Raw genomic sequence first — 15,992 nt, forward strand, 5'->3', positions numbered from 1 at the left:
TAAGAGCAGACAGTACAGACACAAAGCCATGGAAACCTGATCTCGGAAAAATACAGGGAATTGGGCCTCTAAAGGCAGCATAGGGCGACGTCACCGACAAGGCTCAAGAGCTGGATCCAGTTACAGACGCATTTGGGTCACACGAGGGGGGCCACGGTTGTTATGGGTGAAAGGCAATGAGAAGGAGTCGTAGGGTTCACATCTGAAGGGCTGTTATCAACGTGTGAAATTGTAAGTGGGTAGAGGGAAGGAAAGAAAGAGACTGTGATTCTTTATATTTTATATCACTCATCCAAAACATGACTTTTTATCCAAAATGTTTCATCACAAGTAGCAAACAACACAATTCTGAATAACATAAGGTTACTTTAAATTCTAGTCATGGGTTTCACAGGGATACGTGGGAATGCAATCCAATTGGTTGTGGTTGCCATAGTCATTGCATAACGCTTTTTATACCAGGTTACCAAATCAAACTCTTCTGCTTGTCAAATATAAACAATAGTGTAATTATATGAAGACATTTGATCACTAACATTGGGTTGAATATCTTGATACAATAAAACAGGATAAAGGATAAATCATCATTGACTTGTATACTTCTTTTTGTATTGCAATTTATACAAAAAGAGACAGACTGTAGAAAAGGCAAAATGACCCTTCTAGCAAACAGTCGTTTGGGAGATTAATATTAGGCAGAAAGAATGGGGGGAACAGAATTGGGACAGGTTGCTGGCCGGGCATACCCCATGTGAGCACAACAATTCCAATGCGTGAGAATATGTGACCCTGTCTGTTAAATCCAGGCTAAAGTTTTATAATCGAATTATGAGATCACAGTTGATTTCAATTACTGATTTTACGTTGATTTCAATCTTTGACATGGCCTTACTCAGTCAGTATTGAAGATATCAAGGTTATAATTTTGTAGAAAATTATTTTGTACATTACAAAAAAACTTGAGCTGGGTTTTTACCTGCAGGGATAAAATGTTCTTCACCAAAGAACCCAAAACATATGTTTTTAATCTTGGGAAAACACAAAAAACAAACAAAGCCCAATTTTACCCATTGTTCACTGGCCACCATAGATATGATTGTAAATTATATAATGCAAAGTAACACAAATCTACAAATGATACAAATTGACGTCTTTGATTCAGTAAACATGTAAGGCAAAATACATTTGCTTGTAGTTGCTTGTTAATGATTTACTGCTGGTTAAACTGCAACGTGGATTTTTGTACAGGAAACAAACACTACATCTTTCTTATCCAAATTATTTCATACAGTAAAAGCAGCCACGCAAAGTGCCTGTTCAACAAGTTAAAAGCAAAGACAAACATTAAGCAAAACTGCGCCAGCAAAAAGATCACATTAATAACAAGTGGCAGAAGATCTGAACTCTGCTACAGTAGTGGCAGAGAACTGATCAAAGGTATTATTGCGTAGCGGCTCACCACGGGAAGCTCATTCTGAAATCCGCATGTCTTTCCTAGTCCTCCAAGTAATCCTAAATGGCAGTGTGTGTATCTGTGAAAAGTGGTCTCTTACGGTCTCTGTCTTACTTCACTCTCTCCCCCAAAACCACAAACACACACACACACAGAGAGAGAGAGAGAAAGAGAGCTTATCTGTAAAGTACAAAGACCATCAACCTTGGGTTCCCAGTCAGTGGAGAGTTCAAATCTGTACAAGCGTTTTGACCATGTCAATTGCTCTTTATTAAAGTAATTCTATAGAAATGTCAACCATGAAAAACTTGTTCGCAAAGAAGAAACTGTTTATTTGGATTTACAGTAGCATATTACTTACATATAATATTGCTTCTATATGGTGAATAGCTGTTTCTCACTTTGGTTCATCGCTTTGGATAAGTGTCTACTAAATACCTAGTGAAATGTAAAGGTAAATTTTCCTGTTTAATACTATAAATGTTGTTTGTTAACCAGACAAATGTCATGGTTTCACAAGAGGAATCAAAAGGTTTAATGTCAAAATATGTTATCGATAAGCATTTTCATAAAGGCAAAAAATCTCTAGGAGATACATAGACTAACTTAAAAAATGTACTGTAAATGTAATGTGTCTAAAAAGGTTCTGCTAATGCATAAATGTAAAATGTAGGGATGCTTAGATCAGGATTTTTGCAGCCGATACCGAGTACCAAGATTTCTTGTCGTCATGATGGACCGATACCAATGCCCAATACTGATTCTTCAAGCTAATATGTAAGCTCTTTGATGACTTACTGTTAATCTTTTTTCTAGATAAACTAATACCGCAGATGTTGTTTTTGTTATATTATTTAATTAGGTATATTATTGTTTTATTAGAAAATCAAATAAATGAGCACAACAAATATTCATTATACAAAGAGCAATTTAATATGCTTTTAAAACGGCTTATGCATGTTAAAAGTACTGAAAATGAGAGTGAGCAGAGAGTGATTCTCTGTTTAATATTATTGACAAACAAATTAGGTTACTGTAGCTTTAATGCTGTGTTCACACCAGACGCGGTAGAGGCGTCAAGCGCGAGTGATTTCAACGTTAAATCAATGTGAAGACCCGTTTACGTGCGTCAGGAGGTCTCACAGTTCAAATGAGGCGTTTAGGGGTCTGCCACAATAATGTTGTGTGATTTAAAGTAAAAAAACAAAAATGTAGATGTTTGGCAACACCTTTCTCTAAAACGCTTGATTGCAGCACGTGTCTCTTCAAAGCCCCACCCCCACAAACGTTAAGTATACTCTGATTGTTCAGGGGCAAACTCTGTAAACTGCCTATGGCATTGATATTGCCTTACCAGTTTGAGCCCAAATCAGATCCAAAAAAACAAATCAAACAGAAATACCTTCCTAATGATGAATTGTGCAGGATGCATCACAATGGTAATTTTGGAACCACCTTACACTTCGGATGTGTTGTAATGGCCGCAGCAACGGGATCACCAAACTTCAGACCTTTGTAATTTTTCCATATTTAGAAATAAAGGCAAAGCCCCTGAATAAATAATCAGTATTTTAAAACTCTTCATTTAAGCGTCTGCTTATATAATAGATGTTTAGTGTATGTTATGTAAACCGCTTTATGTCACAGCAGGGCTTTTTAGAGTGAGTGAAAGCACAGGTGCAGCCGTCTGATCATGGACACTTGTAATCAGAGAATAAGGGAACCTAATTTTTGGTGAAGCTCTGCTTGTGTACTGAACTGAACTGGACAACTAGTTGTCTGTCACGTCACCCGTTACTTTCTTTCACAATGTGAAAGCGTGACGGCAAACCATGGTGTAGAATTGCTTCATAACGTTAAACACAGTTGATCTCCAGACATCAAACATCTGCGCTAAAATAAAATACCATACACGTATTCTCCGCAGTCCAGCCCAAACTCTCATGTAAACACACTACATTTATAAGGAGTTATAAAGATTTTAAGTAATGTTATCTCTCTCCACTTACCACTTAGACTTGCACTTTAACTGCAGCTGCTCTTGTGAAATGTGTTTGTATAAGCGAGAACCACTTCACTTGTTTTATACACCAACAATAGCATTGCCGCTGTTCATGCCGACATTTGCTTGTCGAATTAGAGCTACACAGGTTTAAACAGCGTTTCACTTTAGACAGTATGTGAACGGCCTTTATATATACTCATCGCGAGTGAGAGAGAGAGAGAGAGACAGAGAGAAAGAAAGAAAGAATCATATATGATGTCAGTTTATTTACATTTGTTTTAATCTATTTGTTATTTTTTCAAAGCATCACGATCGTACAGAGCTCTAGGAATAAATCTACAGATAATAATGTGGTTGTGATCCTAAAGCGCTAGGTTTTTACCAAAGTAGGAACAAGAATTGTAAAACTGAATGCTGTGCACAGAAGAAGGAATGCAGCATTTTTGAGGCAGGCACTAGCACCAAGGGCATTAAGACGACGTTGTGATATCGATTTTACAAATAATATTTTAATCTGTATTCTACCTCAATTGATCACTTGTTTGGAAAGTATATGTCATGTTCTGAATAAAAAGTATTTTATAACCATAATTAACTGTCTGGTTTTTACAACTTCCATATAGGAGCAAACATCTGCCTTTAAATTTGACAGGAATGAAGATTTGTAATTTACCGTGATAATTATCGACATCGGCTGATACAGGAAAAAATGTTGTGATAATTTTTTTTTCATATCGCCCAGCCCTATGGTGGAGTCATTATTAATATTTATTCAAATAACTAGACTGTTATATCTGATCTGTTATAGACAGAACCGGCGACATGGTCATAGACAGCCAAGGCTCATTGATGCACGTAGGCAGGGTGCGATTTGTGAAAAAAACAGAGGGGGGGATGTTTTCATAGGCGTCGATTTTGGCGATGGTGGGTACCCACCATATTTCGTCATGAGTCATTTTGTACTCACCACTAGTTTTAACTTTTTTGACTGTTTTCAGTGGTTATGAAGAGAGCAATATGAGAGAGAAATTTGGTAATCATTGTCCGACCTAACAAAAATCCATTATAATATTATTATTATTATGTTTTATATATTTCTAATTAAAATATTTCTAATATTCAGAAATGCGCTCTCCGCTCACGACCTCTGATCGGAACAAACCCGAACCTCACTGTCTGCTGAACTTGTGCAGAAACATAAAAATATAACCAGCTTTTCAAAATGGTTTTAAAATTAAACATTTATACTATTTTAGCACAAATTATGAGCTTATTGACGATTTTTTATAATTCTTGACATAATGCGTCTCTGTCCACAGCACATTTCAAAACATTTTAATTCATAAAAATAAATCATGAGAACATGAACTCATCACTGCATTTGCAGGAATTGTAAAATCTTTTTTCTTATTAACTCATGAAGCAGCCTAACGCAATATTTTTACTCTAATAGCTTATTTTTCCCCACACATATGAACTGTGATCATGCACAACGAAAAAACACGCAAGAATTAAATCTTGAATGGCAAAACTATATGGCACAATGTAGTGTCAACTTAAACATAAATATGAACAATGTATTGATTGCAAAGTTAAACCATTACAGTAGAAACTGTTTTAATGCTGCTTTTAAAGTAATAACATTAACTTTACACCGCAATGCTGAGCTACAGTGAAATGATAGAGAAGTCAGATGCATTATGTGTTTAGTCACTTAGCCTCATTTGCGCAAACTGGACGCGCCCGCGCCTCGCTAAACGCCTCATCGGCATGTATCATGTGTAACTTCGGCCATTCTCAGTGGTGTGACTGGTACACCAACTCTGCTTGTCATCATAAACAGATAATCAGATTGTTATGTTTATTCCCGCTTTATTAATATGCGGCTGAATATGCTGCATTTCATCGTTTCGACACACAGCTCCATAACCATCTCCAAGTGTTGATAGGCTATTACTCGTGAGGTGTAATCAATCAGATAGCGCCGTGGGCGGGACAATGAGCAAGTCTGCAGAGTGGTGAATACAGAGATGCTGCGCGGCAGCTGTATCAGAGCCAGCTAAAGTAGCGCATTTTAAAACAAAATTGACTTTAATCAAACCACGGATCCGTGATAAGTTTTGTGATCCGTCTCGCCACTAGTGTAGTAGCACTGATCACTTTGAGGGGGGGATAAATTTATCCCCACCGGGGATAAAAATAATTAAGCAGAGGCAGGGATACATTGACCAGAAAGGGGGAAATCCCACGCATCCCCCCTGGCAAATCGCACCCTGCACGTAGGGAACGAAGGCTGGTTTGTGTGGTCCGATCCAAAAGATGAGCTACTGTAGCTGAAATTGCTGAAAAAGTTAATGCCGGTTCTGATAGAAAAAGTCTAGAGGAGCCCATGCATCTACGGGTCAGGGCTGCTTTGGTGGGAAAACGGGAACCTACAAAATATTAGGTAGGTGGTCATAATGTCATGGCACCGATATACACCGATTGATAGAATATAATAAATTCTTTATTATAGAATTTAACAGAGCAAAAAGTTGTCGCTGGACAGTCAATGTGGCAGCATAAGTTGTCATCAGGGATCGGTGGATGGATGAGCATCACACCAAACCAGAAACAAGGTGCCATTAACCTAGAGGCCGCTCACATGTCATTTTAAAGGCATACAGTCATAAAGTATTATGGATGTGTGTATGCCCGTTTCAGCTCAAGATAACTACAACAGCATAAGTCAGCATAAGTATGTTTAGAAGCTAAATAAGAGATTTAGTTCAGACCTAAACTGATTGAGTGTGTCTTCTGTAAGGTGTCTCTGAAATTACCATTTGTGGCAGTCTATGCCATTTCTGCCTGTGGCAGAACAAGCCCATATGCCCCCAAGTAAAAAAATCAGATCTTCAACACTGATTCTCTGAGCGGCTGGCTGCCCTACTTTCTTGCTGCTGAGAGAGATCTGTGTGGGTGTTTGGTAAGTGAATTCCCTCAGATTCTTTTCTAATACTGAAACCAGTCTGTGATACCAAAAGCAGTGAGCTCTATGCAAGTGTGGACTGAGGACCCATCAATAAATGGAGCTAGGCACCTTATTAATAATTCATGAAGAAATAGGAGGGGCCCATGATCCACTAACACAAAATCTCACAAAAAGGTCAACATGGTCATTTACATTTTAAAACAGACAGGAAATCAGTTGCAAATTCTGATATGGTCAATTGTTTCATAGTCCCATGAAAAAGAAGGACTATTTTTGTATCCGTATCTGTATCTACTGTGGCACAGTCTAAAAGTTGTATAATGAAGATAACAAATGGAAGCACGTATAAGTTGCCATGACGTCTACGTTGCAAAAAATAATCTTCATGGTCAGTATTTTGTTTTAGTAAAAGTCTTCAAACATCATTAAAACAAGACATTTTGAGAAGTAAAATTGTGTAACGCTGGATTTCCACCGAAAGTCAATCTGTTTCCATTCAAGTCGATGTGTGTATTTCCACTGACTGCGTTCCGAATCCGTTACAGCTCCGGCCATCCGCAGCCCTCCGGAACAAATACGCAGAGCTTCTATTATTGCTGGATGCGGACACCTCCGCAGGGCGGAGCCATGACTATATCGCGTGATCATACCTGAATTCGCGAGATCTCGTGTTGTGATCTGGGCTGGTCCAGCAAAACGTCATAATGGGCGGAGAGAAAACTAGATATCGCGTGATCATCACGTTAATTTGCGAGACCTCATGAGTCCTCGTCACTTCAGCACGCAGCCGCTCTGCAACAAATACGGAACTGGTGGGTATTGACGGACGGCTGAGTGCGGAGCCGTAACGCAGCGGAGCCGATCTGCAGCCGCTCCGCAGTCTGTGGAAATCCATCGTAAGATGAATTTTTACGGAAAGTCTTAAAATAAGTTTGAATTAGCTAATTTAAAAGGTAACCAAGAATGCATAGACTGATACGATATGTTACATTGTTCTTTGATACCTACATAGTATGTGACTTTATTAAAGAGTAACTAAACCCTAAACCAACTTTTTTTAGTTAATGATCTGTAAGAATGATGCTTTATTAGTGCTGTTCATTGATTTTAGTAAGTTTTTTGACATTTGGATATAAAGTGTTTCAATACTACAATATATGGTGTAAAAACGTCTGAGTGCTGCCCTCTTCAGATTGAACGGTGGCTACTGCAGTTGAATTCTCCCATTGGATGTTGGGTCCAAAAAGTAACTCGTGACGTAAGCAGGTTCAAGCTCACCACGCCCTTGTTACGATCTCACCACACACTTGGTACAAGCTTAGTTCGTCCCCTCTATCTCCGTTGGGATCTGCCCACTTTTCTTGCATTTTTCAAATATTAACAGTGGGCGGAGTCAGGCTCTGAACAGAGGTTTAGTTACGCTTTAAGTGCAAAAATGAGTCCATTTACAACCCTAGGATTTGTCCCCAGAATGAAATGGTCTAATATTACCTTATTTGAAAGGGTCATGAATAATAATGATGAGCTCTGCTCTGATTGACTGTTTCTCAGAGCGGCTCATTTCAGTAGCTTGTTGTTTGTGCAAACAGACCTTGTGTTTGAGCTTGTATCAGACGAAGGTACAGAATTTAAGAAATAATTAATTATTTGGATATTGGAAAATGGACGTTTGTGTGGTAAGTTTATGTTTTTTCAGTATGGACCTGCAAAACGTAACCGTAACGTCAATAGTAGCTTAACAGTCACAACTTTGTTTTTAGCATTGTAACAATATTGTAATTCATTTAATGTGTAATTTAATGTTGGGGACGTACATCACAACTGTAACGTCACAGTCTGTGTTAAGTTAAGATTGGCTTGTTTTCCTGCTGTCTTTTGCATGCATGAGGTTTACATAAGAAGAAAGAAACAACAGTGTTTGAGGCTCACGATATGTCATTCCCATGTACAGAACTCTTATTATTCATCTATGCCTAGGCAAATACAGTTTTACATTCTACAGCACCTTTAAAGTCAAATTGAAGTTTTCAAAGCATTGGGATTTTAAATCCTGGAGCCCAGATTCTTCTGTTTTACCCTCTTTTACCATTTCAAATAACTGTACTAAAACCTGGCCAGCAGTGTTTACTTAATGAAGTACAGTATGAGGGACACACATTACTCTAATTGTATTAGCATTGCGGCAGAGGGCAGGTGATTGGGCATTGTTAGTCATCTCTTGGACCAGCTGTGTACCCAGCTGTCCTGATGAACGGTAATGTCAGAGGTCACCTGTTCACACACCCACGCTGCTATTAATAAAAGGTCACCGGTCAAACTGAGTCAACACTGACTAAATATTAGGGATGAATTTTTGATTTTTAGTACTCGACAGGTCTGAAAAACAAGTACTCAGCTTGAGGCATAAGCGGGAGGCAGGTGTGTGTAAACGTGTAATGGTAATAATACGATTTGTATTAAAACACAGTTATAAAAATGTTCATTGACAAAATTAAAGCATCAATGCTTTTGAAAAAGAAGCATCTAACAAAAATAGCTGTATGGGGAGAAACTGAAGAGTATATGAACACTAGTAAACTGAAGAGATTTCTACATTTTTGACTTATTCTGTAAATGACATTATTTAGAGAGCGTCTGTGCCGTGTCTCTATGATAAATCCATGCAAAACAATGCATAGACTCTTTAACATTGAATGTACCACTGGATAAGGAAAACCGTCCGCTGTCATTTAAAAGGGTAGTACACTGCAACAGCAAGCACATCAAATATAAACGCCTCGTCCGTGTGCCTCCAGTCAGCAGAGGCTTGCAGTGCAAAACGAGGCATGAGTATAAACTGCTTAAATTAGTTTTACTGAGCAATACCCCAGCTAAGTGCTATTGTATTCGACATCAGCATAGTTATTCGTCCACAGGAAAACACTGGTGCTTCAAAATTTAAAACTTGCCTTTACGCCCCAAGCAAGACATTCCTTGCATCCCCTTTAATAAGCTCTGCTCATTTACTCTGGTCTGGAATGCTGCAGAATGATATGCCTCACAGCCAATAAAATTTAAGGACTGGAACACAACTTAAACCACCTGGAAACACCTGTTTATCCCATCAACCTACCAACAAAACAATATTAACACTCCATATTACTCAAATACATTGTTACAGCCCTAGTATCATAAGAAAATGCCCAGTACCACCACCATACACATAGTTATCTCAATGCAGAAAAACACAGTCATGTGTTTATGCACAGTTGCTGCAACTACAGTGAAGACATGGGAAAACTGATAAAACAGGGACAGTAGGAGTGACAGACCTTTATTTCTCTCAGGATCTATATTTGGAAAAGCACTGGGCTATCACTTGTCTGAAAACACAACACAGCCACCCCGGCGATGGCTTCACTTTGTTGACATCATGTCAATACTCTTGACATAACACTGTACTAAAGTGCTGTCTAAATTTATACCACACAATCAGAGGGGATGGACAAGACTAGAGCTCCACAAAACAAAGATGAACATGGTTTAAAAGGAAGCTCTCTCCGAACAACAAAAGCACTTTCATAAGAAATAGCCTGAAGACCTTTAAAACTTCCTGCTGTACAGCAAAAAAATAAGCTGAAAGTGATGAATGCAATAAAGTGCTTTCATCTAATAAAATTAACTTAAATAAGCAATTTAAGGTATGTGTTTAAATTTCACAAGCAAGGATACACTCAGGCATATTTGCATATTCAGTAGTGCCTATATATTTAACAGCAAATATTATGACCATAAAATGCTTTACTTCAATGCTTTGGGCACAACCTTGAACCAGCAATATGTTACAGTTATTGCACTGTTATAAAACAGATAAGACAGGAAACAAATCCTTTGGTTTTACCTGTTCTGCTCCTCTAGTTTGGCCAACAGCTCCACATCATCCGGGCTGAGCTGGGACGGGGAGGCCGATGAGGGCGAGGACAGCGAGGTAGTTGACGAAGCCGCTGTGGTGTGCAGCGAAGAGGGTGTTGCCACCTGACTAGCCATCTGACTCACCGTATGCGACACTGAGTTCTTCACCCATGAAAGAGTTGAACTCAGCTTGCCTGTTACCTTGTCTGTCGCCACCTGTGATAGAAAAAAGTATTTATTGAAAAGAATGCAAAGAACGGACTTGCGTTCTCGTGAAGACTGGTCTTGCCAGGCGACCTTGGAAGAACGAACTCAGAAGGTCGCGAGAACACAGAACGCACTTGTGAGAATTGAGATGTGTGCGATCTTCCAGTTGGTCATCTGCACTCGATGCATCCTCGATATCAAAAACACATCCGGGTACTTTCATGCTTCCTATGTACTTGTGTTCTTGAGAATTGGAATTGAACTTTGACTGTGTATGATGACGTAGAGCGAGAACACAAGGACGCAAGATCGCATATTGAGAAACAGCCAAACATACCCACCAGTGATGATAATGAATAACTTGATTAGCTTTCTCAGGTGTGTTTGATCAGGGTTTGAGCTAAACTCTGCAGTGCTCCGGCCTTCCAGTTTAAGATTTGGGAACCCTGCCCTAGGGCAAAAAGCTGTATGTCCGTGTACGTTTTGAGGATCGCTATCAAAAGTCCTTCACAAAAATTGAATAATCTCAGCTTTTTGCTCAAAATTTGGTGTTTTTGAAAAAATCTACCCATATTTGAGGTGTGAAAAAAAGAGAAATAATGATGGTAGGATGAAACTTTTTTTAAAGCAGGGTCTGTTCTTTCATTTGATATATATTGAATGTTTCTATATTTTAAGAAAACATTTTCTGGAAGGCATTACATTTGTGTGAAAATCATGAAAAATGCTGATGCTGGCTGGCAACCTAAAAAACAAAAAACTCTGGCGGGGAAAGAGTTAATAATAGGTTACTGTGTCAAAATTTTATTAATATGGGTGGTGCTGACATCTTTTACTTTCACCTATTTAAGAGAAAGTTACACTCTAAAAGGGATCAACCCAATTTAACCTAAGCTGGGTCGTTTCAACTTAAGAAACTACTGGGTCAAATATAAACATTCTTTTGGGTTAGTTTAACCCAATGGCTGGGTTTGTCCCCTTTTTGACCCCACAATGAGTTGAAAATAACACAGAATGCTGTCACACATTATAGTTTCACAGTTTACAACATTTGCTAAATATGTTAGAGTGCTTCTATTAGGATTTGAATGAGGCAGTATATTGCCGTAAACATCATAGTTGGTTTGAAGCACACAGTGCTAGTTCAATAGTCCTTTCAAAGCTTTTGTGTATTTCCTTGCTGTGCTTTAAAAATAGCTTATAAAAGCTATGTGCTACCAAAGCACTATAAAAAGTATTAAGAGCTATTGAACAGGCCTTGTGGTAATGTACTGTAGCTCCTCATGTATGGACAGATCAGTTTTTTTTTTAAAAATTCATCTGACCACCTTTCAGTGCCAACTACTTTTTTGTCAGTAAGGGGTCCAGCACAGTTCATCCAAGAGTTAAGGACTTTCAAAAAACATTGTTTAACCTGTCACAATGCACATTGAGTGTACATGAATAATCGTCAAACAAATGTTTTCTTTAGTCCTGAAGATGTCACTTTTAAACCGCTGTATAAGGGTTTTATGAATCACTTATTCCTTACAGCTACAGTAGTATAATCGTATACTAGGCCATTAGTTAGGCGTGTACAAATGTAGACTGGAATCAGATGGCATATGTCACTTTATATTTACATAGAAAACCTCTACAAGGCTTATGTCAAGGGAATGTTTCTGTAAGTTCTGTACTTTCCATTATGAAGATAAGAGAGGGCAAATGACAAATGTCTCACTTTGAATCACAGGAATCTTTTCTAAGCTAATACAATAATAAAGAGCAAAGCAAAAATAATGTCAGTAGATGAAACGGAGAGTAGTGAAAGGTACAAACACTTCTTCAAACAGATGATGGCTGAAATCATCTATTTTAAAGAGATTAATGCCCTTAAATTACTCTAAAGAAAGGATATCCTAAGTAGATTTTGCTCTTACCCGAAAAAAGACATCACCAAGGTCCTCTCATTCACTAATGCCATAAACAAAGCCAGAAAAAACATTAAATCACAAATCCATCGAATATCCCCAGTTGTCTCAGATGAATTTCAGAAGTCATCTGTGAAGGTTTTCAAAGTCACACTGTTGTCAAGGTGTCATCAGGGTTCAAAGTGCTCCAGCAAAGACACTGCAGCTGTACAGTAACAGTGATGTAAGCCACTATAGTCATTTACAGCTGCTGTAACACAAAATTCATTCATTGGAATTCACCCGACAGAGAAAAAATTTCCTGCTTACCGCGCAGTTTCGCGACGTAAGTGAGCAGTAATGATAAACTCAGGGGAAGTCTATCTCACACAACAAAGCAGGTTTCTCATTTGCATGAGGCACTTCTCTGAATCTTCTATTATACAGCTCACGTTTCCTCGTGCGACCTCCATTTCTTACAACTTAAGACCACACACGCGCATGCATGGGTTTTGTGGTTTCACAAACCACAGAGTGATAAAATCCTAAAGCATACAAAATATTCCCTAGAAATGACTTGAAGCTGTCAAGGTTTGAAACTCCCTTTTTAGGTAGCGCTAGAGAAAAAGGCGGGGCATAGACAGGAACAGCAGGGCAAAGTTCAGATATGAATGAAGTGGCAAGGATTGACAAGTATATGCTTGATTATATTTTTATTTAGTTTAATAGGGCTTTCAAAGGTGTTGCTCACATACATAACAAAACAGGAACGACTTGAAACTCAAAAACATTTGGATTTGGAAAATTAGGTATTCCATCAGCAAGTACTTATTTATATTTAATACAATAGTAAAATATGCCTATGAAATAATCATACTCCTTAATATGCTTTAAACAGGAGTAATACTATGGTCCTCAGAAGTCCACACTGAACACAAATATTCATTTCATAGCAATTTTGTTGCTTATTATATAACCTTATAGTGCATGAAAATACTACAAACACACAGGCAAATGCCCTCCATCAATTGAAAAAAACTTAAATTCAAATCTAAGTTTTACATATTCCCACACTGAATAAACATATTAATACAATATCAGCAGAGAAAGACGAACTTAGAACTAGGCAGTGGTTGAGTGAGGTCTTATCATATACCTCCAAGCATTTGGAGTAAGTGATAAACTAACTAGTCTGGCATGATAAAGCCAGATCAGACCTTAATTTTTTATTTTTGCAGCATAGCAGGTCTGCAGTTCCTCGTTTCCTCTTCACAACCCTTGTGGGCCTCTGTACCATATTCTCTGTACCATGATCACACAGCTGTTTTTGTGCACGAGGTGCTGCACAAACATGCAAATGCAAGCCATCTGGTTTCAAAAACCAAAACAATTTCAGACCCTTACCTGTGAACCCACCCATGAGCTTGGTATTTAAAAAGAAAAGGCCGAAAAGGAACTAAACATCTGCGATTCTGCACTGCACCCATGACTGTTTCCTTCTCTCAGCTGGGGTGAGTCAGTACTGTAACTAATGAACTGAAAATTTGGGTAGGCCCATATTAGCCTCTCTGGGGAACCAGCATTTTCGTACACAGAAAAGAAGAGCATCTGCTTGGTAACAGAACAATATCACTTCCTTTAGCCTGACCTCCTAAATGATTCATGCAGAGGCGCGGGACTATGTTTGCTGAATAAGACAAAAGAAGAGAGGAAAATCCTCATGCATTATCATTGCGTTGTGATTATGAAGTGCCTTACTTCTTTTACTGGAGCTATTCACAAATAATTATGAAAATAGAAAATGCCAAATGAAATCCAGCACAACTACGTCTGCGAGTTCTCAGTGACATTAGTTTTAAGAACCGTCTCTCTGAAAGTTGCAAAAAACAGAACTTGAAACCTTTGCTCTTGCACAATTCAGATACCGCAGAAACAAACAACTATTATATCAAAGATACACATCTGATTAAGAACCACACATTTAAAGCGAGGTATTAAAAGCGCATATTTATTGAACAAAAGTGAGCCAATCTCTTTACATACTTTGTCATTAACAAACACCATTTGACGTTGAAAGTCAAGTTTTCCTGATCCCATTTTTTTAACTTTAGTTGGTGTGTAATGTTGCTATAATAGCATAAATAATACCTGCAAAAAGATAAAGCTCAAAGTTTACTGCCAGGGGATATATTTTCTTTAACAGAATTCGCCTTTCAAAGCCTACAGCGAACGGCCGGTTTTGGACTACAGCCCTCTACTTCCCGGTTGAATGACGTCAATTTATAGCCTGGGTTTCCCCATGCTGCCTTGCCCGCAAATTTATTCACGCTGCAAGTCTAGCATGGAAACCATGGACCTATTTTTCCCGTGAAATAGGGAACCAATCACAGAATGAGGAGGAGGCAGCAAGACGATGACGACGTCTATGTGACACACCGAAGCAGTTTTGTTTATCCAACACGGCAGCAGACGCAAAGTTACTTTTCAATGCAGCCAGTGTTTTAAGTAGTTTTGAACGCAAGTTTATTTAAAAAAAGCAACTTTTGGCATTAAACAATTTCATATCCAAGAAGGATGTTTGGATATGGCAAGACATGACAGCCACTAAGTTTTATAGGACCAACCTGCTAGGCATCGTCGAAGTCCATATAACTTATAAATGGTAAGTTGTATTTATTAATATCATATTGTCATTAGGCCTGTAGCCTACCTACTGTGGTTTTCACAGTGCCACTAAGTTGTGTTGCTTTTCAATATCAATACAGCTACCGGTTTAGCTTTCAGCTGTGTAAACACGTACCGATAAAAGTTGTTGACGCTTGATTTTATGTCGCTCTACATACGTCATCTGGTATAATTGAAATTATTGGCTATGAGCTACGTACAGATGAATTTGAAAGACATTTGTAGCACCCAATAAAACGGCTGTGGGCATTCGTAAACCACCCCTCAAATACAAGAAAATGAGCATGTGGTTCCCAGAACCTCTATGAGACTGGTCTGGTGGTGTTAGCCCGGCTAGTCAATATAAGAGTTTTTGACTAAACTCTGCCCACATGTCAGTCGCCAGCTAAGCTCAAACAGCTCAGCTAAGCTAAGCTGCTGTCGAATCACAACACACTAAACAAACTACACAATCAGAACTCGTTACATATTTCTGAAGGAGGGACTTTATAGAACAAGGAAGCCTGTTTTTAGGACAGTGAAAACAGCGGTATAGAGATAAGTAAATTGTGTGGAAAATAATGAATTTTTTTACATGTGAAACATGAACACATGTTATATTGCGCACAGTAAACACACAATCAAAGCTTCAAAAACACAGGAAAAACTTGACCTTTAAAGACACTTGCAATCCAGCTTTGACACTTGCGATGGACATTTTGTCCATTCTGATGCAGTTTTTGGGATTCGCAAAGACACCATTATGGCCCCAGTCTATGCTGGGCTACTGTCAGTAACAACCCGACAGCCAGGCCTTGGCTAATCCTGGAAGCAGAACATAAAAGTGATGTGCGTGCATTTTCCAGCCACACTGCTGGAGGTTTAGAAAGAACTACTTGAATAAACAGACCT

At 38.5% G+C, this 15,992-nt stretch overlaps 1 protein-coding gene across 6 annotated transcripts in view; it reads right to left on the reverse strand.

Annotated features, from left to right (window-relative positions):
- The window catches only part of evi5b (ecotropic viral integration site 5b), a 68,655-nt gene that overhangs the window by 42,130 nt on the left and 10,533 nt on the right, over window positions 1-15,992 (reverse strand). For 4 of the 6 annotated variants that reach the window (XM_073870176.1, XM_055212450.2, XM_073870173.1 and 1 more), the window contains exon 2: window positions 10,310-10,536. In XM_073870176.1, the coding sequence (XP_073726277.1) occupies window positions 10,310-10,455 (146 nt within the window). In that variant the 5' untranslated portion in view covers window positions 10,456-10,536. Of the gene's footprint in view, window positions 1-1,459; window positions 1,616-10,309; window positions 10,537-12,446; window positions 12,746-15,992 lie in introns of those variants that run through there. The other 2 variants (XM_073870175.1, XM_073870177.1) reach the window with 2 other exon arrangements.

Source organism: Misgurnus anguillicaudatus, chromosome 8, assembly GCF_027580225.2.
Source record: "Misgurnus anguillicaudatus chromosome 8, ASM2758022v2, whole genome shotgun sequence".
NCBI classification, from domain to species: domain Eukaryota; kingdom Metazoa; phylum Chordata; class Actinopteri; order Cypriniformes; family Cobitidae; genus Misgurnus; species Misgurnus anguillicaudatus.